At 36.8% G+C, this 25,156-nt stretch overlaps 2 protein-coding genes and 2 pseudogenes across 4 annotated transcripts; 3 read left to right on the forward strand and 1 right to left on the reverse strand.

Moving 5' to 3' along the window:
* On the reverse strand, window positions 1–23,738 carry LOC136208474 (anaphase-promoting complex subunit 6-like). 3 transcript variants are annotated; one of them, XM_065999388.1, is made up of 9 exons: window positions 23,540–23,738; window positions 23,275–23,417; window positions 23,075–23,182; window positions 12,136–12,297; window positions 11,950–12,014; window positions 11,752–11,858; window positions 615–708; window positions 447–469; window positions 1–329 (listed from the first exon to the last, which is right to left on the reverse strand). In XM_065999388.1, exons 4-9 carry the CDS (start codon window positions 12,229–12,231, stop codon window positions 301–303), a joined length of 414 nt encoding a protein of 137 aa, XP_065855460.1. In that variant the 5' UTR covers window positions 12,232–12,297; window positions 23,075–23,182; window positions 23,275–23,417; window positions 23,540–23,738; the 3' UTR covers window positions 1–300. The 3 variants fall into 3 exon arrangements, with proteins under 3 accessions (XP_065855460.1, XP_065855458.1, XP_065855459.1); XM_065999386.1 differs by having other exon boundaries at window positions 1–340; window positions 447–520; XM_065999387.1 differs by having other exon boundaries at window positions 1–340; window positions 23,540–23,737.
* LOC136208916 (iridoid oxidase-like) lies at window positions 9,677–11,303 on the forward strand (annotated as a pseudogene).
* On the forward strand, window positions 15,260–17,071 carry LOC136208176 (iridoid oxidase-like; annotated as a pseudogene).
* LOC136209631 (iridoid oxidase-like) lies at window positions 20,233–22,015 on the forward strand. Its single transcript, XM_066001160.1, has 2 exons — window positions 20,233–21,179; window positions 21,293–22,015. The coding sequence occupies exons 1-2, from the start codon at window positions 20,253–20,255 to the stop codon at window positions 21,908–21,910; spliced, it is 1,545 nt and encodes a 514-aa protein (XP_065857232.1). The 5' UTR covers window positions 20,233–20,252; the 3' UTR covers window positions 21,911–22,015.
* Window positions 23,739–25,156: the final 1,418 nt, after the last annotated feature.

A 25,156-nucleotide genomic window follows, 5' to 3' on the forward strand; every position in this document is an offset into this window, starting at 1 on the left:
CAAACGTAATCAAGAAATTACTACACATCTGATGAGGACGTCTTTTCAGCAAGTTCCAATTTGAGATTAGGGAAGTAGTAAGGTAACAGATTTCGTCAGATATGTGGGGGAAGTGGTTCAGAAGAGGAGAAAGGCACACACATAAAAGTTCTAATCTATCTTTTCTTCTGGGCGAATCTACTCGACGTATCTACTTTGATGTATCTATTTCAGGTATCTAGTTGGGCGGATCTACTTCGACGTATCTACCTTGGCGTATCTACTCTTCGACGTATCTACCTTGGCGTATGATCATCTGATTCACAACATTTCTGTGCAAAACTGATCATCTGATTCCAGCCTGATTCACAACATATTTCAGACACATTTCCATATGATTCATTACATATTCAAGCAAATGTCAAAATGGATAGAGATGCTCACTAAAAAAAGATCACAAAAGTTACCTTGTGGTAGCATGCAATTGCTCCTGCACAGAGGAGAATGATAATTTGAAATAAAATCTAACTGACAATAAAACCTGAAAATCTGCCATGTTCAGCTGGACCAAATTTAACTAGAAAACTGCAACAGAAATAACCAACTAATTAAAAAATATAAGTAGATAAAAATACCTGCAGTGTAGGTGATATGTGTATGCAAGACCTGCATAAGTACTTAAACTTCTAGTTGTCTCATAATTTGCAATTGCTTCATCGTACTTACTTCCTGATCCACAGCAAGTTCAAAGATTTAGTATCAATCATTTACATTTTTCTTATCATCAAATGACTCAGAACATCAATTAAAGCAATGGCATATTTAATAATCTGAATGACTCTAATTCAGAGGAAATGAAAATATTAATCACATGAATCCAAAAACAATAAAGAATGTTAATCCTCCAAATTAATAATCTATATGAAGATTCATGAATCGTCCTCAAAGGAACATAATGTTTCATAAATGAGATTTTCTAGTAGAAAAGGGACATTTGAAGTTGCTTTTGAGGAAAAGTAGCTAAAAATGGTCCAAGACTATAACGTGCCAAAATAATAGGTATAAAGTGCCCATGCATAAACATAAAGAGAATACTATATATAATGTTATGCATATACACAAGAATACGATAGTTGATCAAATAATATTCTAAACAATTCTTTCTTTTTTTATTAAAGCCATGAATAAATTTACCAAAAAAATAACCTATATTGATCAGGAGCCTTCATTTTTATATAAAAAATATATTTGAACTCTTATCAGTTTAGGAAGATATTTCCCTTAACATTTTTCTTCAGAAATCTAAATCCTTAGAGAATGATAATTGTTTTCTAATGTATCTTAACTTTCTGTATGCATGGGCAAGGTTGACAATAGTTGGTTCCCACAGTGGAGTTAAAGATGGAATCTGTGCCAAAGTCATCTCAAACCAACTCACAGCGTTTTTATACCTGACAGTGTCCCAGAAGACACAACTATGCAAGTCAAAATTTTATTCAGAAGAGACAATAAAGGGCGGCCGGTGCACTAAGCGTCCCCGCTAAGCGAGGGTCTAGGAAGGGGTCCTACCACAAGGGTGTATTGGGGGCAAGCATTATCCTGTCAAATTTTTTTAGCAAGAGGCCGCTCCTAAGACTCGAACCAATGACTTCTCGGTCACACGACAACAACGTTTACCGTTGCGCCAAGGCTCGTCCTTTGCATTTCTAGACTAATATTTGATAATATTTTGAGTTCAACGAGGTAAATATTTTATTTTTTATAATATTATGAATTTAAACGGAATCTTAGGATTCGATAAGATTCACAAAATGTGAATTTCGATTCACGAGTCGATTTTTGATTTCACAACTATGATATTGAGATCAAAATACATCCTTATTTTTTAAATTAAAAAAAAAAACAAATCAGTTGACAATATCAGTCGTACACCAGTAACTCTACTAATTGACAATGCACCATGGAGCTGATTGCCTAAACATTAGAATCGGAAAAAAAATAAAAAAAATTGATATAAAAATTAAAACATATAAGCTGAACATATTTATTAATGGCGCATGGCGCGCGCCATAGTGAGACAAGACGCACTTACAAAAATAAAAACTATAAAACTAACATAAAAATGTAATGAATTAAATCATGACAATATTCTTAGGCATAATAAATTTTAAAATGCAAAATAAACCCCATGTTAGAAAGCTAAGTTGAATGCTAAATCCTAAGTTCGACTCATGATCAAAACTCTCCAGTTGAATTCGAATTCCCCTTGGCTGCTTTGGTTCTGTTTGAATTCCTTTTATGTTTTGTTCTACTAAACTTCTTCCTCTTATAATAAGACTTTGTTGCTTCCTCTTCTGTCTCTTCCTCTTCTAATTAATTCAAACATATAATCTCTCTCTTCCTTTTTAATATTTTTTTTGCCAAGGTATTTCGCTCAATCACACAATTTTTAGGTGGTCGGGCGTTTATACTCTCATCCCGAAGTCACACTAGGTTTGCACGTTTATCCGAGTTTTTCCATCTTTGTTACGGTTAAAACAATATTAAAAGTGATCTCGGATTGGGTTTATAATAGGGTTGAGGCTTAAAAACGGGTTAGAAATTAATTTGTGAGAAGTCTGTTCATCTGACACTGTCATGGGTGCATCGGTTATGTTTTCAGGAGGATTCAAGTCAAGGTGGAGATTTGTCGTAATGCCTTGAATCAGTATAACACAGGAAGCAACCGGCGTATCTTGTTTCCTATTCGGATTAGTATTGTGTTTCGGTTTTCTATTTGGATTCGACATTGTGGGTTCGAAGTCGGTTTACGTTAGATATCGTGGGTACTATAAATACCCTATTATGTAAACCTAATTTGCAATCAGATTTTCGCCTCCTAATAAATACTATCCTCCTTTCTGCCCGTGGACTAGCCAACACAATATTGGTGAACCACGTAAATCTGTGTTTCGATTGTTTGTTTATTTATCTTTCGCTAAATCAGCACAACATTACCATTTTCAGAGTTTCTCTCTAAATAACTATTTTCTCTCTTCTAACAAAACAACACCGAAATGGCCTCAAAACCACAAAGTTAAAGAATTAAAGTTGTTTATAATATGATTTCCATCATCTATGCAATAAAATTATCTATTATTGGATTGGCAATCTTGATCAACGATAAAATGGATCAAATTATTGACCTTAAAATATGTAAGATGACATCAAATTATTATTTTGGCGCACGAATGACATAGTGCATTATGAGAAATCTTACTATATCAATGCCTGGTAAATGAGACTTTCTAATTGGTGGTAATACAGATGATTCCCTCAAACCTGTCAAGCAGAGGTTCAACGCCTTACCACTCGGACCAACCCTTATTGGTATTTTTGTGCAAGTTTATGCAACTTCATATTCATTTAACATATATATGAATTAAAATAGAAATTGGAACCTATTTTTATATGCAACCTTATATGATTTTGTTCTATATATTGATAGCAGAGTAATGGTGGCTACCATGTCAGTTCAATTCTTCTAAGAGAAAAAAATAGAGGAAATGGAGTCCAACATTAATGGTTGGTTTGCTTCTCTGTTTTTTTTATCACACTGTTTCTAGTTCAGAAAAGGAGGCAGTCAAGCAACCAACAACCGCCAGAGCCACCAGCTTGGCCGCTCATCGGAAACATTTTGGAAGCAATCCACATCAGAGTTCATATAAACTCAGATTCAAGTATGAAGGTATACTTTGGTTAAGATTGGGATGGAGTAATACTCTAATGATTCAAACAGCCGACGCGGTTGAACTGCTATTCATGATATCAGCTTGCATTTCCCTTACAGGAATTGCAGCTAACAAGTGATTATACACTCTAGGATTTGAGTTACACTTGTATAAATACCTCCGTTTATTAATATAAAATTATGTTCCACGGCAATCTTTATTAATAAACTCACACGATTCCTTCCCTTTGCGCACGTCATGCTTTACCCTCACGTGTTCACCTGAGCTTTTCCTCTTACTCGGCTCGACTTCAGATTCCGCCCAGGGATTGATGTGTCTTTGTCAAATTTCAGGATCTAGGCTTTATTGCATCCCCGGTATAGCCTCTATCCTAGCGTAGCGATGATATAATCATATAGTACGCATCTGCATCGACCTGCAGAACAAAAAAGTGGTCGTTCCAACTAACAATGTAGATCAGAGGTGCACTGTTATTAGATAAGTCTAACCCGATTTGACTGATCTCATCCAGATGTTGTCAAAGTACATTGCTCTATGTAGAAACTCGAAATCTGATGTCGTTGCTAACTGGTTGCAATCTCATCAATATGGACTACCAATTAACTCTGCATTCGACGATTTGATCAGAGATGGTTCATTAGAATGGAGAAAGTTTTGTGAAAATGAAAAATATCGACAACATTTTCTTGACAAACATTAAGAAAGTGTTGTAGATATTTTTCATTTTCATACAACTTTCTCAATTCTAATGAACCACCTTTGATCAAATCGTCGAATGCAGAGTTAATTGGTAGTTCATATTGATGAGATTGCAACCAGTTAGCAATGACATCGGCAAGAACTGTACACATGCTCTCGACTTTCTGCATGGAGCAATGTCCTTTGACAACATGTGGGATGAGATCATCAGTCAAATCGGGTCAGACTTATTAGTGAACCTCTAGTCTACATTGTTAGTTGGAACGACCACTTCTTTGTTCTACGGGTCGACGCAGATGCGTACTATATCATCGACATGTTAGGAGAGAGGCTTTACAAGAGATGCAATAAAGCCTACATGTACATCCTAAAAATTGACAAAGACACATCAAGTTTCCGGCTGCCAGCGGAATCTAAATTCCAGCCGAGTAAAAGGAAAAGCTCAAGGAAACAAGTGAGAGTAAAGCGTGATGTGTGCAAAGGAATGAATAACGTAAGGAATTATTAAGAGCTTCTTAGCTGCAATTCATGTAAGGGAAATGCAAGCTGATATCAAGATTCTTGAATAGTAGTTCTTTAAGGGAAATGCGTTCCGTAAGGGAAACGCAAGCTGATATCAAGATTCTTGAATAGTAGTTCAGTGGCATTGGCTGTCTGAACCACTAGAGTATTATTCCATCCCAATCTTAACCAAAGTATTCCAATCCGTGATAGAAAAGTTCCTCAAGCTTGGACAGCTCATAACTACGCCGAGGGATCACTTTCTGTCAGCCGGTATACCCCCTATTGGCACATTCCAGGGCTCATAACTAATAAACAAATCCAACGCTGTCTGTTTGCCGGAAGTGCATCGATGACATGATACAATTTATTCACGAGGATTCGGCAGCAACTCAACAACGAGGAGAATCGGGAGAAGTAGAGTTATCCAAATATGTATTTATCATGACATTTAACATCATGGAAAACATTGTACTTTCCAGATATCTTGTCAATTCCAAATCGGAAGGAAATGGTTTCTTCCATGCCATGGACAATGTGATGGAGCTTGGTAGCAAGCCGGATTTTGCTGATTTCTTTCAGTTTTTGAAAAGGCTGGACCCGCAGAGGATTGAGAAGAACTTCAGCAAACACCTAGGACGAAATCTTGAGTATAATTGAGAAGTTTGTGATGGAAAGAATTGAAGATCGTAAATTAAAGAAACAAAGATATAGCAAAGACTTATTAGACACATTGTTAGAATATAATGAAACAGGTGACGGTGAAAGACAAGGACAGGAACCAATTTCAACCCATAAGATGCTCATAATCATAGTGGTAAACAGATATGAACTCCTGTTAAATTTTTGCTACTGCATATAATACCAAGTTGTAGAGTCTAAGATTTTACCGTTTTTATCGACTCTATATTTGCACAGGAAATGTTTTTTGGTGGAACAGAAACTACAAGTGCGACTACTGAATGGATGATAACAGAACTATTCCGTAGCCCAGAATCAATGAGAAGAGTTAAAGAAGAACTGAATAGAGTTGTTGGACTAAAAAGGAGAATGACATAGATCACCTCCCATATTTGCACTCTGTGATCAAAGAATCAATGAGGTTACATCCTGTAGTCCCAATTGTTAGTGCCGCGAAGTGCATTAGAAGATACAAACGTCAAGGGATATATCGTACCTAAAGATACACAAATTTTTTTAAACGCGTGGTGGGCAATAGGAAGAAGGATTTGTGTGGGATCCATTGGCTCGCCAAATTTTTCATCTCACAATTGCCTCTTTGCTTCACTGTTTTGATTGGGAACCTGAGAGTAAGTCTGTTGTAGAGGCAATGGACATGAATGAAAGGTTGGGACTTACAGTTAGGAAGCTTATCCCTTTGAAAGCCATTCCAAAGAAGAAGATCATGGCAGAATGACGATCACTCATAATGTAAATATTCTAAATATTTTCTTGAGTTCATTCTTTTTTTTTGCTTTGGCCTTACAAAGCAGAGGTAACATTTTTGACTTTGGCCTTGCAAAGCAGAGGTAAAGATGGATGAAACTACCTTCTCTTCAATACTATAAAACTTGTACAATGACCATGAAAATTGTATGGAATATGGTTTGGCTGATCTATATATAGGTCCTTGTCGAATTTTTCGTTGCAAAAAGAGAACTGCATTCTACATGGTTAGCCAATCGAAATTTTTTATCCAACACATGTGAGAAAGGATTAAATTGAACAAGAAAAAAGATTTTAGTTGAACATATCTTATAAAAAGTTTATATATGCAAGAGAAAAAGAATTAATAGTGAATGTTAAGTTGTCCTATCTATGCCATTATTATATAAGTGAATGAAAATTATTCATTTGACTATGAATTTAAAAAAATGCCATCTTATTTGATCTTTTTGTATATATGATAGTAAATGACAGTTCAAACAGGGAAAAAGACACAGGAAATGGAGTGCAAAATCAGTAATTGGTTTATCTGGTTTCCTTCTCGCTTTTCGGTGATGCGAAAATTGTTGGATATCGGAAGCAATCTAAATGAGAGTTTATAAACTCAGATTAAAATATGGAGATCTATTTTGGTTAAGATTGGGATGGACAAATACTCTTGTGAATCTTACAGCCAAGGCAGCCGAACATCTATTCAAGAATCGTGATGCTTCTTTCTGTGACAGGAATGTTCCTGAAGCTTCCATAGCTATTAACTTCAATGACGGATCAGTTGCTGTCAGCCGGTATGGCTCCAACTCACCGGTATGAAACAAATAGAAGGGTTTCATAAATATTTATAGGTTAATCTTAAAACTGATTTAACATTTTCCGTATACATCCATATTCTACTAAATATTATATACAGAACTACTCCGTAGCCTAGAATCAAATGAAAAGGATTAAAGAAGAATTGGATAGAGCTGTCGGATCTAAGAGGAAAGTTGAGGAGGATGACTTGGATGCAGTGGCGGAGGCAGCTCAGGACTTGGGGGGCTGGAAACCCCTGTCCAGCAAAACCCTTAGTAGGGTAATGCCTCCGCCCGAATTAGCGCCTCCTCTTCTGCAGCATGAACAAAAAGCTAGAAAAAGGAGGACTGTTTCAATAAAATTGTCATAAATCAAAGGCAGACATTATTTTCTTCTTCTCTATACCCAACAGTTAGGGCTGGCACCATTATTTTTTTAATTAGGGCCCAGCCAAAATGACGTAGTTTTGGCGGGGGACATTTTGGCATGCAGAATTAAAAAAAATAAAAGTAAAGTCTCACTTTGCTTTTTTTTTCTTTTGGGCTTTCTTCGACCTTCTCCCTCTCTTCGCTAGATATAAATCTTTTCTCTAATGTATGGCTAAAATTAGCCCTCCTTCCTTAATTTGAAAACCTAGCTCCGCCACTGCTTGAATGAATTGCCATATTTGCACGCAGTAGTCAAAGAATCAATGAGATTGCATCCTAACCTCCCATTGTTAATTCCGCGAAAAGGATTAGAAGATTCAAGTTTCATACGATATTTCATACCTAATAAGTTTTTAGAGAACCAGAAGCTTGGGATGATCCATTTAATTGAACCTTCATAGAAATCTCCTTGCCACATTTTACTTAAACCAGCTTTGCCCCAGCTTTGATTTTGCAAGTTCCCCCTATGAATTCCCCAAACTTGGTGCATCTCTCAAGGCAAGTGGGGACCTCACAAAGAATAAAATAATGACTGTGGTTGTGTAGTTGTCACTTATATATATATAATTTGGTGTGTCCCATAGTGCCCTTATGTCATTATTTAAAAATTCCATACCAGTATGGGTGTCGTGACCAAGGTGATGATGATACTACATTGATACCAAAAGCATTTATTCTTTTTTTTGCTTAATACATCATTTGCCCCTGAATTTGTCCAAAAAGATTGATTGACCCCTGAACTTTCAAAGTGTCCTAATAGCCCCTCAACTTGCATAAAATGTTCAGTTAGCCCCTGAACTTAGGCAAAATGTAATCAATTGATAATACCATATATTATATATTATCTATTTGTTTAAGTAATTGATGCATATATTATATATTATCTATTTGTTTAAGTAATCGATGCCTAAATCATTTATTCTATTTTTATACCATATATTATATATTATCTATTTGTTAAGTAATTGTCAATATAATTGTATGTAAAATATATCTAAAATGTACTGTTCAAATAAGTATTTAATAATGATTCTTAAAATACAATTTATTGAATTATGTAAAGTAGTTTTAAATTTTTGTTTAAATATATAAATTTGGAAAATTCATACATGAATAATTTTTTTTATTTTTTTTGGTAGGGTAAAGTTTAGGTAAGGGTAGGTCTACCCACTCCCAAGGTCACATACATGAATAATTTTAATAAATAACATAATTGATTTTAAAGTAATTTAAAAAAAAAAAAATCCGTGCTTCACACAATGGTGACAAAATCAAGTGAAATAACCCGTGCAAAGCACGGGTCTAAAACTAGTATGTTATCTATTTGTTTAAGTAATTGTCAATACCTGGTAAATGGGACTTTCTAATAGGTGCAGAGACAGATGCTACCTTCCAAGTCATCTTAAACTTTTTAATCATAATATAAATTTATTTTTTAATATTATAACAATTTTCGTTCTGTGTTAAGTGGAAGCAACTCCAATTCATCATCTATATATATATATATATATATATATATATATATATATATATATTAAAAGAGAATGAAACCTTATATTTTGGCGTAATACATCATTTGCCCCCCGAACTTGTTCAAAAAGTTTGATTGGTCTCCTGAACTTTTAAAGTGTTCAGATAGCCCCCTGAACTTGCATAAAATGTAATCAATTGATCACTCGCTTGCAAAACAGTAAATTAAATGTCGAAGATATATTGCACGCGTCTTAGAAAAAGTAAAACGACCAAGATCGGGGTATGCGGTTCTAATATTGTAGAAGACAAGGTTTATAGTTGAGCAAGTAAGAACTTCATTTCTAATCTATTATATGAATTATGCAATAACATTCCAAACACGTCCAATACATCTTCCACATTTAACTTATTTTTTTGCCACCAAGTGATCAATTGATTACATTTTACGCAAGTTCACGGGGCTAACTGAACATTTTATGCAAGTTGAGGGGGTTACCGGGACACTTAGAAAATTCAGGGGCCAATCAAGCTTTTTAGACAAGTTCAGGGGAAAAATGATATATTAAGCCTTATAGTTTATTCTATATATTGATAGCAAAGTAAGGCCAATCAAAGAGAAAAATAGAGGAAATGGATTCCAACATTTGTTATTGGTTAGCTTCGTCTCATTTTCTCTTTTTGATCACTTTCTTTCTAGTTCTGAAAAAGAGGAAGTCAAGCAAGCAACAACCGCCAGGGCCACCGGCCATGCCACTCATCGGTAACATCTTAGATTTAGGAAGCAATCCACATCAGAGTTTATACAAACTCAGATTCAAGTACGGAGATTTACTCTGGTTAAAACTCGGATGGACTAATACTCTTGTTATTCAAACAGCCAAGGCAGCTGAACAGCTATTCAAGAATCATGATGCTTCCTTCTGTGACAGAAAAGTTCCTGATGCTTGGACAGCTCATAACTACACAAAGGGATCAATTTCTGTCGGCCGGTATACCCCCTATTGGCGAACTATTCGTCGCCTTGTCACCTTGGGGCTCATGACTAATAAACAAATCCAAGAAACGGTGTCTGTTCGCCAGAGGTGCACTGATGACATGATACAATTTATTCAGGAGGATTCAGCAGCAGCCCAACAACGAGGAGAATCAGGAGAAGTAGAGGTATCCAAATATGTATTTATCATGACATTTAACCTCATTGGAAACCTTGTACTTTCCAGGGATCTTGTCAATTCCAAATCGGAAGAAGGAAATGATTTCTTCCATGCCATGGACAAGGTGATGGAGCTTGGTGGCAAGCCGAATTTTGCTGATTTCTTTCCGTTTTTGAAAAGGATGGATCCCCAGAGGATTAAGAAGAACTTTAGCAAACATATGGGACGAACTCTGAGTATTATTAAGAAGTTCGTGATGGAAAGAATTGAAGATCGTAAATTAAAGAAACACAGAGATAGCAAAGACTTATTAGACACATTCTTGGAATATAATGACTGGGACAGGAACCAATTTCAACCGATAATATGCTCATAATCATAGTGGTAAACAAATATGAACTCTTGTTAAATTTTTGGTACTGCATATAGTACTACTGAGTTTCAGAGTCTAAGATTTCACCATTTTCATCGACTCTATATTTGCACAGGAAATGTTTTTTGGTGGAACAGAAACTACAAGTGCGACTATTGAATGGGTGATGACAGAACTATTCCGCAATCCAGAATCAATGAGAAGGATTAAAGAAGAGCTGAATAGAGTTGTTGGACTAAAAAAGGTCGAGGAGAGTGACATAGATCAACTCCCATATTTGCAGGCAGTGATCAAAGAATCAATGAGGTTACATCCTGTAGTCCCATTGTTAGTGCCGCGAAATGCATTAGAAGATACAAATTTCAAGGGATATATCATACCTAAAGATACACAAATTTTTGTAAACGCATGGGCAATAGGAAGAGACCCAGAAGCTTGGGAGGATCCATTGAGTTTCAAGCCTGAAAGATTTTTAGACTCAAATATTCAGTACAGAGGACAAAACTTTGAGTTGCTTCCGTTTGGATCTGGAAGAAGGATTTGTGTGGGATATCCATTGGCTCACCAAATTCTTCATCTCACTACCGCCTCTTTGCTTCACTATGTTGATTGGGAAATTGAGAGTAAGTCTGTTGCAGAGGCAATGGACATGAATGAAAGGTTGGGACTTACAGTTAGGAAGCTTATCCCTTTGAAAGCCATTCCAAAGAAGAAGATCATGGCAGAATGATGATCACGCCTAAAGAAGAAGATCATGACAGAACGAATGAAAGGTTGGGACTTACAGTTCGTCCTTTTCCTTTCTTTTTATGTTTTGTTTTTTTCTTTGGCCTTGCAATGTAGAGGGAAGATTTTTTGCTTTGGCCTTGCAAAGTAGAGGTAAGATGGATGAAGCTAGCTTCTTTTCAATGCAATAAAACTTGTATAATGACCATGAAAATTGTATGGGATATGGTTTGGCGGTTGTAAATATAGGTCCTTGTCGAATTTTTCGTTGCAAAACGAGAACTACATTTTACATGGTTGGCAAGTCGAAAATTTCAATCTAACTCACGTGAGAAATAATCCACCATGATGAATGCTTATTCTATACGTTTCAATTTCAACAACTACCCCTAACAAATCAGAAATTTACTGCTTAAACAAATTCACAGGCCAAAAACAATAATACTAGTTACCTGAATGAAATAGCAATTTCATTGCGGAACTTCTCAAGTGGCTTATCCATAATCTCCAAAGGAGAGGAGCCTTGGCCAACTTCTCAAATCTTCTACCTCTACTTTCACTGCAAATTCCAAGGCAAATTTTAACACCTAATTCAACTGTAAAATTAATTTTGTGGTTAAAAGTACGGGTCCGGAGCATATAAAACTTACCAGGGGCGCATTCCAGTCACATCGCTGCCGGCCGATCCAGAGCTGAAACGGACCAAATTGCGGAACTGAAAACAAAAACTCAAAATTATTACCAGAAAAACCATCAAAAACAAAAGCAAAACATCTTTTTCAAGCTCATACGAACAAACGAAAGAAAAATAATTGAATAAATAATGAACAACTCACGTTTGAGCTCAGGAGGAGGTTTGAGCTCTGGAGGAGGAGCTGTGAATAATTGGCAGCAGAAATCTCAGTTGCAGAAGAAGAAACACTGATAGCCATTACAGAATCTAAAATGAATATCGATTTTCTCCGTTTGAATGAAGCAAAATGAATTGCTATAAGGTCCTGTAGGGAGAACAATAAGGAGAGAGGGGATGGAAAAGGATAAGAACAAAGGCAGGTTAAAATGGATGTTGAATGCTTTTCTAATTATTATTATTTTAAATGCTTTTCTAATTATTATTATTTTAAATAGGATAAGAACAAAGACAGGTTAAAAGCCAGCAGGATTGATATTCAAATATTCAGTAGAAAGGACAAAATTGGCATCACTATTGCCTCATTGGTTCATTCTTTTGATTAGAAAATTGGCAATAAGTTTCCTGCAGAAGCAATGGACTTAAATCAAAGGTTTGAAATTACAGTTAGAAAGCTTATGTATCACTCATTCCAAAGAAGATCATGGCAGAATGATGTTCCTAATTTTACCTAAGATTCTGCAACTTCGCTTCTTGTTATTGTTTTGTGTAGTTGAGTGATCACTCATATATATATATATATATATATATATATATATGGATAAATTACACTTATAGCCCCTCAATGTTCTTACTTTCATTGTGGCTCCTGAACTTCAAAATTGGATATTACGATGATTCTAACTTTGCACTTTACTAACATAATAACCGCATTTATGGTTGACAAACTCAAAATAATGAAAAACGACATTTCCCATGAAACCATGGTTTTCGATTTTTCAAATTACCATTTCCAGAGTTTCTCTCTAAATAATTATTTTCTCTCTTCTACCAAAACAACCCGGGTAAGGACACATCTTGGTGGACAGAAGAAGTACGACAAGGAATAAAGAGTAAGCGAGAATCCTATAAAATTTTGGCGAAATGCAGGAGTGATGAGAACTACAAAAAGTACAAAGAGGCTGAAAGGGAAGCAAAGAAGGTCATACGAGATGCTAGATCAAGGTGAAACGGGATGTGTATACAAGATTGGATACGAAGGGAGGCGATATAGAATTGCTCGGATGAGAGATAGGAAGACGTGAGATCTCGGAAAAGTTAAATGTGTGAAGGATGTGGACCAAAAAGTCTTAGTTGGAGACAAGGATATCAAGGAACAATGAAGGTCCTATTTTGATGACTTATTTAATGGAATTCGCGGACAAGATGTTGGAGATATAAGTATCCCTCACGATATGATAAATCATGACTGCATGCGGAGAATTCAAAAGGGTGAAGTTAAAATGGCATTAAATAAGATGAGATTGAAGAAAGGCGATGTCCAAGATTGTGCCAACTATCGAGGAATCAAATTAATGACTCACACTATGAAACTTTGGGAGCGAGTGATCGAACAAAGGCTAAGGAGGACGGTGAAGATCTCGGAAAACCAGTTTGACTTTATACCAGGAAGATCAACTATGGAGGTCATCCATCTAATGAGACAATTAATGGAGCACTATCGAAATAAGAAGAAAGACTTGCATATGGTTTTCATTGACTTGGAGAAGACATATGATAAGGTACCAAGGGAAGTACTTTGGTGGGCCTTAATAAGGAAAGGCATTTCACGGAAATATATTGACATCATAAAAGACATGTATGAGGGAGCGTGCACGAGTGTGCGTACCAGTGTTGGAAAGACTGGAGAGTTCCCTATTACGATTAGAGTGCATCAAGGTTCCGCACTTAGCCCATTTCTTTTTGCCATCATTATGGATGAATTAATGAGTTCACTTCAAGATGGTATATCATGGTGCATGTTGTTTGCATATGATATTGTGTTGGTTGATGAGACGAAAGAAGTCGTGGAGAGAAAGTTGTAACTATGGAGACAAACCTTAGAATCTAGAGGCTTTAAGTTGAGCCGAAGTAAGACGCAATATTTTGAGTGTAAGTTTCGCGACGATAGGAGTAGGGAGGCAGGGACAATCACCCTAGATGGGAGAGTTGTCCAGAGCTCGGATTGCTTCCGGTATTTAGGGTCTATTATTCAAAGGGGTGGAGAAGTGGATGGAGATGTTGCTCATAGGATTAAATCTGGTTGGTCGAAGTGGAAGAGTGCTACGGGTTCCTTTGTGACCCCGACATGCCTAATAGATTGAAGGGAAAATTCTACCGCACGGCAAATAGACCAGCATTATAATATGGTACGGAGTGTTGAGCAAAGAAACACTGTCACATTCATAAAATGTCGGTGGCGGAGATGCGTATGTTGAGATGGATGTGTGGTCATACGAGAACGGATCGGGTGAGTAATGAAATAATTAGGACAAAAGTAGGGCTATTCAAGAATCATGATATCAGCTTGCATTTCCCTTACAGGAATTGCAGCTAAAAAGTGATAGGTTTATATATATTAGGGTTATATTTGTAATTATACACTCTAGGGTTTGAGTTACACTTGTATAAATACATGTGTTTATTAATATACCATTATGTTCCACGGCAATCTTTATTAATAAACTCCTTACATGATTCATTCTCTTTGCACACGTCACGTTTAACCCTCACTTGTTCACATGAGCTTTTCCTCTTACTTGGCTCGGCTCGACTTCATACTACTGGTAGCCAGGAAATTGATGCGTCTTTATCAAATTTGAGGATGTAGGCTTTATTGCATCCCTGGTAAAGCCTCTCTCCTAGCGTGTCGATGATACATCGACCCGCAGAACAAAAAAGTGGTCGTTCCAACTAACAATGTAGACCAGAGGTTCACTGCTATTAGATAAGTCTAACCCGATTTGACTGATCTCATCGAGATGCTGTCAAAGGACATTGCTCCATGCAGAAAGTCGAAATCTGTACGATTTGTTCAGGGATGGTTCATTAGAATGTAGAAAGTTGTGTGAAAATGAAAAATATCAACAATGTTTGTCAAGAAATTGTTGTCGATATTTTTCATTTTCACACAACTTTCTCCATTCCAATGAACCATCTCTGATCAAATCGTTGAATACAAACTTATTTGGTAGTTCATATTGATGAGATTGCAACCAGTTAGCAATGAAATCAGCAAGAATTGTACACACACGCTCCTAGAAGAAGATTTCGACTTTCTGCATAGAGCAATGTCCTTTGACAACATGTGGGATGAGATCAATCAAATTGGGTCGTACTTATCTCATAACAATGAACCTCTGGTCTACACTGTTAGTTGGAACGACCACTTCTTTGTTCTACGGGTCGACGCAGATGCATACTATATCATGACACGCTAGGAGAGAGGCTTTACCAGGGATGCAATAAAGACTACATACTGAAATTTAACAAAGACACATCAAGTTTCCAGCTACCAGTGGAATCTAAATTTCAACCGAGTAAGAGGAAAAGCTCATGCAAACAGGTGAGGGTAAAGCGTGATGCGTGCAAAGTGAATGAATCATGTAAGGAGTTTATTAAGAGCTTCTTAGCTGCAATTCCTATAAAGGAAATGCATGCTGATATCAAGATTCCTTAATAGTAGTTCAACTGCGTTGGTTGTCTGAACTACTAGAGCATTACTCCATCCCAATCTTAACCAAAGTATTCCTTCCGTGACAGAAAACTTCAACTTCCTCAAGCTTGGACAGCTCAAACTACAAGGAGGGATCACTTTATGTCGGCCGGTATACCCCCTGTTGGCACATTCTTCGTCACCTTGTCACATTGGGGCTCATAACTAATAAACAAATCCAAGAAAAAACGGTGTCTGTTTGCCGGAAGTGCATCGATGACATGATACAATTTATTCAGGAGGATTCGGCAGCAGCTCAACAACGAAGAGAATCGCGAGTAGTAGAGTTATCCAAATATGTATTTATCATGACATTTAACCTCATGGGAAACCTTGTACTTTCAAGAGATCTTGTCAATTCCAAATCGGAATAAGGAATTGATTTCTTCCGTGCCATGGAGAAGGTGATGGAGCTTGGTGGCAAGCCGAATTTTGCTGATTTCTTTCCATTTTTGAAAAGGATGGATCCCCAGAGGATTAAGAAGAACTTTAGCAAACATATGGGACGAACTCTGAGTATTATTGAGAAGTTCGTGATGGAAAGAATTGAAGATCGTAAATTAAAGAAACACAGAGATAGCAAAGACTTATTAGACACATTCTTGGAATATAATGAATCAGGTGACGGTGGAAGACTGGGACATGAACCAATTTGAACCAATAATATGCTCATAACCATAGTGGTAAACAAATATGAACTCTTTTTAAATATTTGCTACTGCATATAATACTGAGTTTCAGAGTAAGATTTCACCATTTTCATCGACTCTATATTTGTACAGGAAATGTTTTTTGGTGGAACAGAAACTACAAGTGCGACTACTGAATGGGTGATGACAGAACTATTCGGTAGCCCGTAATCAATGAGAAGAGTTAAAGAAGAACTGAATAGAGTTGTTGAACTAAAAAGGAAGGTCGAGGAGAGTGACATAGATCACCTCCCATATTTGCAGGCAGTGATCAAAGAATCAATAAGATTACATCCTGTAGTCCCATTGTTAGTGCAGCGAAATGCATTAGAAGATACAAATTTCAAGGGATATATCATACCTAGAGATACACAAATTTTTGTAAAAGTATGGGCAATAGGAAAAGACCCACAATCTTGGGAGGATCCATTGAGTTTCAAGCCTGGAAGATTTTTAGACTCAAATATTCAGTTCAGAGGACAAAACTTTGAGTTACTTCCGTTTGGATCTGGAAGAAGGATTTGTGTGGGATATCCATTGGCTCGCCAAATTCTTCATCTCACAGTTGCCTCTTTGCTTCACTATTTTGTTTGGGAAATTGAGAGTAAGTCTGTTGTAGAGGCCATGGACATGAACTTAATCGAGTTATCGGACCCAAAAGGAAGGCCGAGGAGAGTAACATAGATCACCTCCCATATTTGCAAGCAGTGATCAAACAATCGATGAGATTACATCCTGTAGTTCCATTATTAGTGCCACGAAATGTATTAGAAAATACAAAGTTGAGAGTAAGTTTGTTGTAGAGGCAATGGACATGAATGAAAGGTTGGGACTTACAGTTAGGAAGCTTATAGCTTTGAAAGCCATTCCAAAGAAGAAGACCATGGCAGAATAATGATCACTCATAAAGTAAACATTCTAAATATTTTCTTGAGTTCGTCCTTTTCTTTTCTTTTTTTGTTTCGTTTTTTGGTTTGGCCTTGTAAAGTAGAGGTAAGATGGATGAAGCTAGCTTCTCTTCAATAAAATAAAACTTGTATAATGACCATGAAAATTGTATGGGATATGGTTTGGCTGATTTAAATATAGGTCCTTGTCGAATTTTTCGTTGCAAAACCAGACAAATATTCAGGCCCAAAAGATTTTTTGGCTCAAATATTCAGTACAGATGACAAAACTTACTTCCATTGGATATGGAAAAAGGATTTGTACGGGATATCACATCGTGGAACATAATTGATATTAAGAAAATAGTTGATAGTAACGGATAAATGTGTACAAGTTCAATTGATTAGATGTATTTCTCTAATGAATTGAATCCAAGACCTAAGTTCTTTAAACATATCATAATTACAAATAGTGGTGGAACCAGGATCATTAATGAGTCGGGGCTCAACTTAATGCAACGTCGTCATTTCATCAGCAATTTATTTTAAAAGTATTAATATTAAAACTTGATCTTAAAGCCTAATTCTACCTAGCATTCTTCTATATTTTAACGGCAGCAGCCTAAGTATGATAATTTTAGACAACCGATTACATGGTACGAAATCGACACATAAATATAATGTCTAGATTTTTTTTTTTTTTTTTTTGGTAAGAAAGGAAAGGAAAAAAACAAAACCAATAAAAAACCTACACTGGGATCAGTCTAGGAAGGCTGACTCCAATCCTATCCTCTAGGAGAGAAGGCAAAAGAAAAGAAGGAGGAACAGATAGGGTAGAAACACCTAACATTCTCCCATGCCCAGCAGCTGCTAAGTGATCCGCCACACGGTTTTGCTCCCTAAAAATATGGGAGAAATTAAGATACTCAAAGGCAGGACGAAGCCTCAAAATAGCTTTGATGAGATTCTGGCTCTTCAGACAAACAGCCTGGCTATCTGAAATCATGTTAATAGCCTCCAGATTATCAGATTCCACCGAGAGCTTTTTAACACCCATGCGAATAGTCCATATGGTCCCTCAAGATCCCTTACCGTATCAGGAGCTTCCTTTGGCTGGGTATCAAAGACAGGCTCCTTACGAATGCAGATAGGCACAGAAGACACTTGACTGAGTCTAGTGCCTGTAGTAGAGGCAATGTGGAAACCTTGTGCCATGCCTTGAGGGATTGCCCAAATAGTAAGAAGATCTGGGAAGGGATCCTCCCTCATCACATCCTCCCTTCCTTCATGGCCTTTTCTGAAGGGGACTGGTTCTCTCAAGGAGCCAAGAGGAACTTGCTGGCCAACATGGAGCACGGTGCCATCCTCTTTGCTATTACTTGTCACCAAATCTGGAAGTGGAGGAATGAAGAATTATTTGCGGGTAAGGCTGTCCTTATTCCTGATTTACTGTTTTTCTTCTCGAAGAAGCTCTTTGTTATTACTAAAAGCTTTGAAAGAGATTCCCTTGTTCGCCCCTCCCCGGATAAAGAGATCCTGCTAGTTGGCTGGAGTAAGCCTAGAGAAGGGTTTGCTAAGTTGAATAGTGATGGCTCCTGCCTTAGCAATGGCAGAATTGCTGCTGGAGGAGTTCTTCGGGATGCTGGTGGCAATTGGATGGCGGGGTTTACCCATAACTTGGGGACGGGCTCCTCCTTTTCTGCGGAGCTCTGGGGTATCTTGTCAGGTAATATAATGTCTAGATTTAGCTTAGTGGGTAATAGATCATTTTTGGGTTGATACATAAATATTTGAGTTGGACTTGACTTGATAACTCGAAAATGACACGAATATTTAAAATTATTATCATATTCTCTCATATGTTTATATGTCGGCTTAATTAATAAATGTAATAAAATTACAATTATTAATTGGAAATATGACTTGAACCTTCCATATTTTTAATGACTTGTAAATACATTAATATAGATAAAAAAAAAAGGGCGACTTAATTATCATCCTAGTATATTTTTAAATGTCCCCATTAATATAGATATATAGCAAAATCACATGTGACCCGAAAATACAATACGAAATCACTAACCTGATTAGATTGACACAATTATAATACAAATTTACTAACCACATAATTGATATGACACAAAAATGACAATACCCAATAATTACCACCCTTTGTTTTGAAGTAAATTATTGAGACCTCGGCTAGCGTCCCTTAGTTCCACTCTTGAATTTACAGAAAACATCCAATAAAAAATTGAAATAGTACTACTTCTATTATTTAATTACATTATAGTTATGATTAAGTAACTTTGTTGAGATCTTGACATGCAAAATCAGATCTTGGTTGACACAACGACAAACAACAAATTGCTGCCCTAAGAACAATTTAGACATGTGATTTAGAAATCTCCTTTCCACATTTTATATCCATTTACTTCAAATCAACTTTGCCCCACCTTTGATTTTGCAAGTTCCCCCTATAAATTCCACAAACTTGGTGCATCTCTCAAGGCAAGTGGGGACCTCACAAAGAATAAAGTAACGACTAATTACGGTTGTGTGTAGTTGTTATATCTATATATAAAAAATTCGGTGTGTCCCACAGTGCCCGTATGTCATTATTTAAAAATTCCATACCAGTACGGGCATCGGCGACCAAGGTGATGATGATACATTGATGCCAAAATCATTTATTTAATTTTTTTATACAAATAATGCCAAATATTATATATTATCTATTTGTTTAATTAATTGTCAATACCTGGTAAATTGGACTTTCTAATTGGTGCAGAGACAGATACTACCCTCCAAGCCAACTTAAACTTTTTTATCATAATATATATTTATTTTTTAATATTTTCGTGAAGCAACTCCAATTCATCATATATATATATATATATATATATATATAAATCAAAAGAGTATGAAACCTTATATTGTATTCTATATATTGATAGCAGAGTAAGGGCAATCAAAGAGAAAAATAGAGGAAATGGATTCCAACATTTGTTATTGGTTAGCTTCATCTACTTTTCTCTTTTTGATCACTTTCTTTCTAGTTCTGAAAAAGAGTAAGTCTAGCAAGCAACAACCGCCAGGGCCACCGCCCATGCCACTCATCGGTAACATCTTAGATTTAGGAAGCAATCCACATCAGAGTTTATACAAACTCAGATTCAAGTACGGAGATTTACTCTGGTTAAAACTCGGATGGACTAATACTCTTGTTATTCAAACAGCCAAGGCAGCTGAACAGCTATTCAAGAATCATGATGCTTCCTTGTGTGACAGAAAAGTTCCTGATGCTTGGACAGCTCATAACTACACAAAGGGATCAATTTCTATCGGCCGGTATACCCCCTATTGGCGTATTCTTCGTCGCCTTGTCACATTAGGGCTCGTGACGAATAAAAAAATCCAAGAAACGGTTTCCATTCGCCGGAAGTGCATCGACGACATGATACAGTTTATTCAGGAGGATTCAGCAGCAGCTCAAAGGCGAGGAGAATCGGGAGAAGTAGAGTTAGCTAAATATGTATTTATCATGACATTTAACCTTATGGGAAACCTTGTTCTTTCCAAGGATCTTGTCAATCCGCAATCAGAAGAAGGAAATGATTTCTTCCATGCTATGGACAAGGTGATGGAGCTTGGTGGGAAGCCAAATTTTGCTGATTTCTTTCCGTTTTTGAAAAGGCTCGATCCGCAGAGGATTAAGAAGAACATGGAGAAACAACTAGGACAAACTCTGAGTATTATTGATAAGTTTGTGATGGAAAGAATTCAAGATCGTAAATTAAAGAAACAAAGAGATAGCGAAGACTTGTTAGACACGTTCTTGGAATATAATGAATCAGGTGACGATGGAAGACAAGGACATGAAGCAATTTCAACCCATAATATGCTCATAATTATAGTGGTAAACAAATATGAACTTCTTCTTAAATTTTTCAAACTGCAAATAATACTGAGTTTCTGAGTAAGAATTTACCATTTTAATGCTCTAAAAGCTGCTATTGTATATTTGCACAGGAAATGTTTTTTGGTGGAACAGCAACTACGAGTGGGACTATTGAATGGGTGATGACAGAACTATTCCGCCGACCAGAATCATTGAGAAGAGCTAAAGAAGAACTGAATAGAGTTGTTGGACTAAAAAGGAAGGTTGAGGAGAGTGACATAGATCAACTCCCATATTTGCAGGCAGTGATCAAAGAGTCAATGAGATTACATCCTGTACTCCCATTGTTAGTTCCACGAAATGCATTAGAAGATACAAATTTCATGGGATATGCCATTCCTAAAGATACACAAATCTATGTAAATGCATGGGCAATAGGAAGAGACCCAGAAGCTTGGGAGGATCCATTGAGTTTCAAACCTGAAAGATTTTTAGGCTCAAATATTCAGTACAAAGGACAAAATTTTGAGTTACTTCCGTTTGGATCTGGGAGAAGGGTTTGCGTGGGATATCCGTTGGCTCATCAAATTCTTCATCTCACTCTTGCCTCTTTGCTTCACTATTTTGATTGGGAATTTGACAGTAAGTCTTCTGTAGAGGCGATGGACATGAATGAAAGGTTGGGAATTACAGTTAGGAAGCTTATGCCTATAAAAGCCATTCCGAAGAAGAAGATCATGGCAGAATGATGATCACTCTCATAAAGTAAAATTTTTAAATATTTGCTTGAGTTCGTTCTTTTCTTTTCTTCTTTTGTTTTGGTTTTTGCTTTGGCCTTGCAAAGTAGAGGTAAGATGGATGAAGCTAGCTTCTCTTCAATACAATAAAATTTGTATAATGACCATGAAAATTGTATGGAATATGGTTTCGCTGATTTAAATATAGATCCTTGTCGAATTATTCGTTGCAAAACGAAAACTACATGGTTAGCAAATCGAATAATTTTATCTAACACCCATAGTTGTGAAAGGCGATCGCCTGGGTCGCCTGAGGCGAGAGGCGACCCAGGCGTTCCTTCCCCTGCCTTCTTCACTGGAAGGCGGGCGTTATTCAGAAGGCGACCGCCTGGCCGCCGCAGGCGAGAGGCGGTCGGAGGCGAGAGGCGGTCGCCTTCTGAACTTAGGCGGTTACTTATGGTTTTTAAAAAAAAAATCAGAAAGAAAGCAATATAAAAGGGATTTTAGGTTAAAGACATCGGAACCTTTGGAAGGATGGAAGAAAAAAAAGCAAAATAGCCACAACAGCACCGATCGATCCACACAGAAACTTCCTCTCCACCAACCAACGGCACCGATCGGACATAAACAGGTACTGTCTCTGTTAGGCTAGGGGTTTGAGAAGGTTCATTAAAGTAAGGAAAGGGGAGGTTAGATTATTTTCCTTAACCTTCGGATCCCACCAATTTGGTGGGATTGAAATTGAGGTTATTTCAAGGTTATGTAACTCCCATTTAACCTTAAAATCCTTCCGAAGCAAGGTTAAGTACAAAAAAACTCCCTTTAATTAACTTTCCTTAACGAGGGCGAGCCTTGGCGCAACGGTAAAAGTTGTTGTCGTGTGACCAAGAGGTCACGGGTTCGAGTCTTAGGAGCGGCCTCTTGCTAGATAAATTGCCAGGGGAAGGCTTGCCCCCAGTACACCCTTGTGGTGGGACCCCTCCCCGGACCCTCGCTCAGCGGGGCTCAGCGGGGACGCGTAGTGCACCGGGCCGCCCTTTAATTAACCTTCCTTAACCTCAAAACAAGCAGACCCTTACAGTTATTCTATAGATTTCAATTTCAATAGCTACCCTGACAAATCAGAAATTTACTGCTTAAACAAATTCACAGGCCAAAAACAATAATACTAATTACCTGAATGCAATAGCAATATCGTTGCCGAACTTCTCAAGTGCCTTATCCATAATCTCGAAAGGAGAGGAGCCTTGGCCAACTGCTCAAAATCTTCTATCTCTACTTTCTCTGCAAATTCCAAGGCAAATTTTAACACCTAATTCAACTGTAAAAATGAATTTTATGGTTACAAGTATGGGTCTGGAGCATATAAAACTTACCAGGCTCCGCGATAGCAGCCGCAAGGGGCACAATCTAGTCATTCCGTTTGCGCTCCGCATTCACAGGCTTCACGGCGCATCGCCGTTGAATAGATTCACCGCTGCGGGCCTAGCCAGAAGCCGAAATGAACCGAATTGCGGAACTGAAAACAAAAACTCTAAAAATTATTACCAGAAAACCATCAAAAACGAAAGCAACGCATGTTTTTCAAACTCATATGAACAAACGAAAGAAAAACAATTTAATATATAATTAACAACTTACCTGTGAGTTCAGAAGGAGCCGTGCGTGAATAATTGGCAGCAGAAATCTCAGTTGTAGAAGAAGAAACACTGAAAGCCATTACAGAATCTAAAATGAAATTCGATTTTCTCTGTTTGAACGAAGCAATAACGAGAAAGAAGAGAGAAAGGGTTAAAATGGATCCATTGAAAGATTTTGATGCAAATTTTTTTTTTTTTTTGGTAGGAATTTTGATGCAAATTTTTTAAATTACAAATAAGGTCATTTTCAAAAAAAAAATAAAACGCCTATTTTTAAGGAAAATTTACAAAACTAGCTAAACGGAGATTCATTTGTATTTTTAGACTTCATATGCTACCAAACACTTTTCCAATATCCATTAACCCCAAATCACCTTTATTCTCTTTTCAGTGTCTAAAAAAAGTGTCAAAACTTAACACATAATCCTAAAATATAATATTTTATTATCTCTTTCATTCACATCACTTTTGGCAACTTTTGCTTAAAAAATGATACAGTAGAGGTTGCTTAAAAAGTTGTCATTATAATCCTACAAATTATTATTTTATTATAAATATTAAAATAAAGGTTCAAGATTTTATTATTTCTAGGAAATGGACCACATATTTTATATTAAAAAATAATAAACAATGTTGCTAAGAGGTTGCCAAAAATTGGCAACTTCCTTGGCACCCACAATCACTCCAATAGTGGGCACCCTTTAAAAGTTACCAAACCTGATGCCACATCAGCTGACACTTTTTGGACACCCTCTATTGTAGATGCTCTTATGTAGTTGCGATTTGCGATACAATTTGCTTACCAAAACTTAGGTGGAATCGTGACGAAATTTTGAAAGAAGGGGGAAAACTTGATAACACGGGTAAGTTTCCTCCATTTAGTTTGGTTGTTCGTTATGTATGTCGAATAGGTTTTAGGGTTTTGAATTTTTTGTGGTTGAGCAAGGATTTAATATGTTACTTTTTGTTAGGGTTAGTGTTAATGGTATAATGATACTTTTCGAACTCACTTGGAATGTATTTATTTGATTTATTGGTTTATAAGTCAAAAAAATTGGGTTCAGAATTCATCTGTGATACTTTACAATTTATGATTTTTCTTCTCAATTACAGAATTGTGAAGCAATAAACCCTAAACCCTCTTCTAGAACTTCTTAAATAGGTAAATGAGAAGTCTTCTGATGAATTGTGAAGTCCCTTTTCAGTAAAAGAGCTTCGCAAATAGGTAAATGCAAAGACTTCGCAAATAGGTAAATGTGAAGACAAATAACGAATTGTGAAGCCCTTTATTAAGAAAATGGCTTTGCAAAATGGATATTGTGGATATTCAACTTGGATTGCGACATAGTTGTTAAAGGCGCAAGGTGTGGTAGGGCACTAACGAATCCTAGAGCCTTGGCTTAGGCGCAAGGTGAGGCGCACATCTTAGGACGAGGAAGTTCATTACTAAGCTAGGAGTGGTGCCTGAATGGGGGTGCGGTTAGCTGGAAGAGTTCTAAGCAAGCTGCTGTAGAAGACTCTACAGCCGAATAAAGGAGGCGATTCGAACGATCAAGTTCATTACTGAGCTAAGAGTGGTCCCTGACATTGTTAATCTTATTACTTTGTATTGTGATAA

This window comes from Euphorbia lathyris, chromosome 10 (assembly GCF_963576675.1).
Source record: "Euphorbia lathyris chromosome 10, ddEupLath1.1, whole genome shotgun sequence".
Taxonomy (NCBI): Eukaryota; Viridiplantae; Streptophyta; class Magnoliopsida; order Malpighiales; family Euphorbiaceae; genus Euphorbia; species Euphorbia lathyris.

What these genes read in the sequence shown, in the direction of transcription:
- LOC136208474 (XM_065999386.1), bottom strand. Translation starts at nt 12,231, where the DNA reads ATGGCTATCAGTGTTTCTTCTTCTGCAACTGAGATTTCTGCTGCCAAT. An exon ending in GTGACTGGAATGCGCCCCTG is followed by an intron (nt 11,859 to 11,949) that starts GTAAGTTTTATA and finishes TGGAATTTGCAG; the next exon opens with TGAAAGTAGAGGTAGAAGAT. An exon ending in ACATATCACCTACACTGCAG is followed by an intron (nt 521 to 614) that starts GTATTTTTATCT and finishes GCAGATTTTCAG; the next exon opens with GTTTTATTGTCAGTTAGATT.
- LOC136209631 (XM_066001160.1), top strand. Translation starts at nt 20,253, where the DNA reads ATGGATTCCAACATTTGTTATTGGTTAGCTTCATCTACTTTTCTCTTT. An exon ending in ATATGCTCATAATTATAGTG is followed by an intron (nt 21,180 to 21,292) that starts GTAAACAAATAT and finishes ATATTTGCACAG; the next exon opens with GAAATGTTTTTTGGTGGAAC.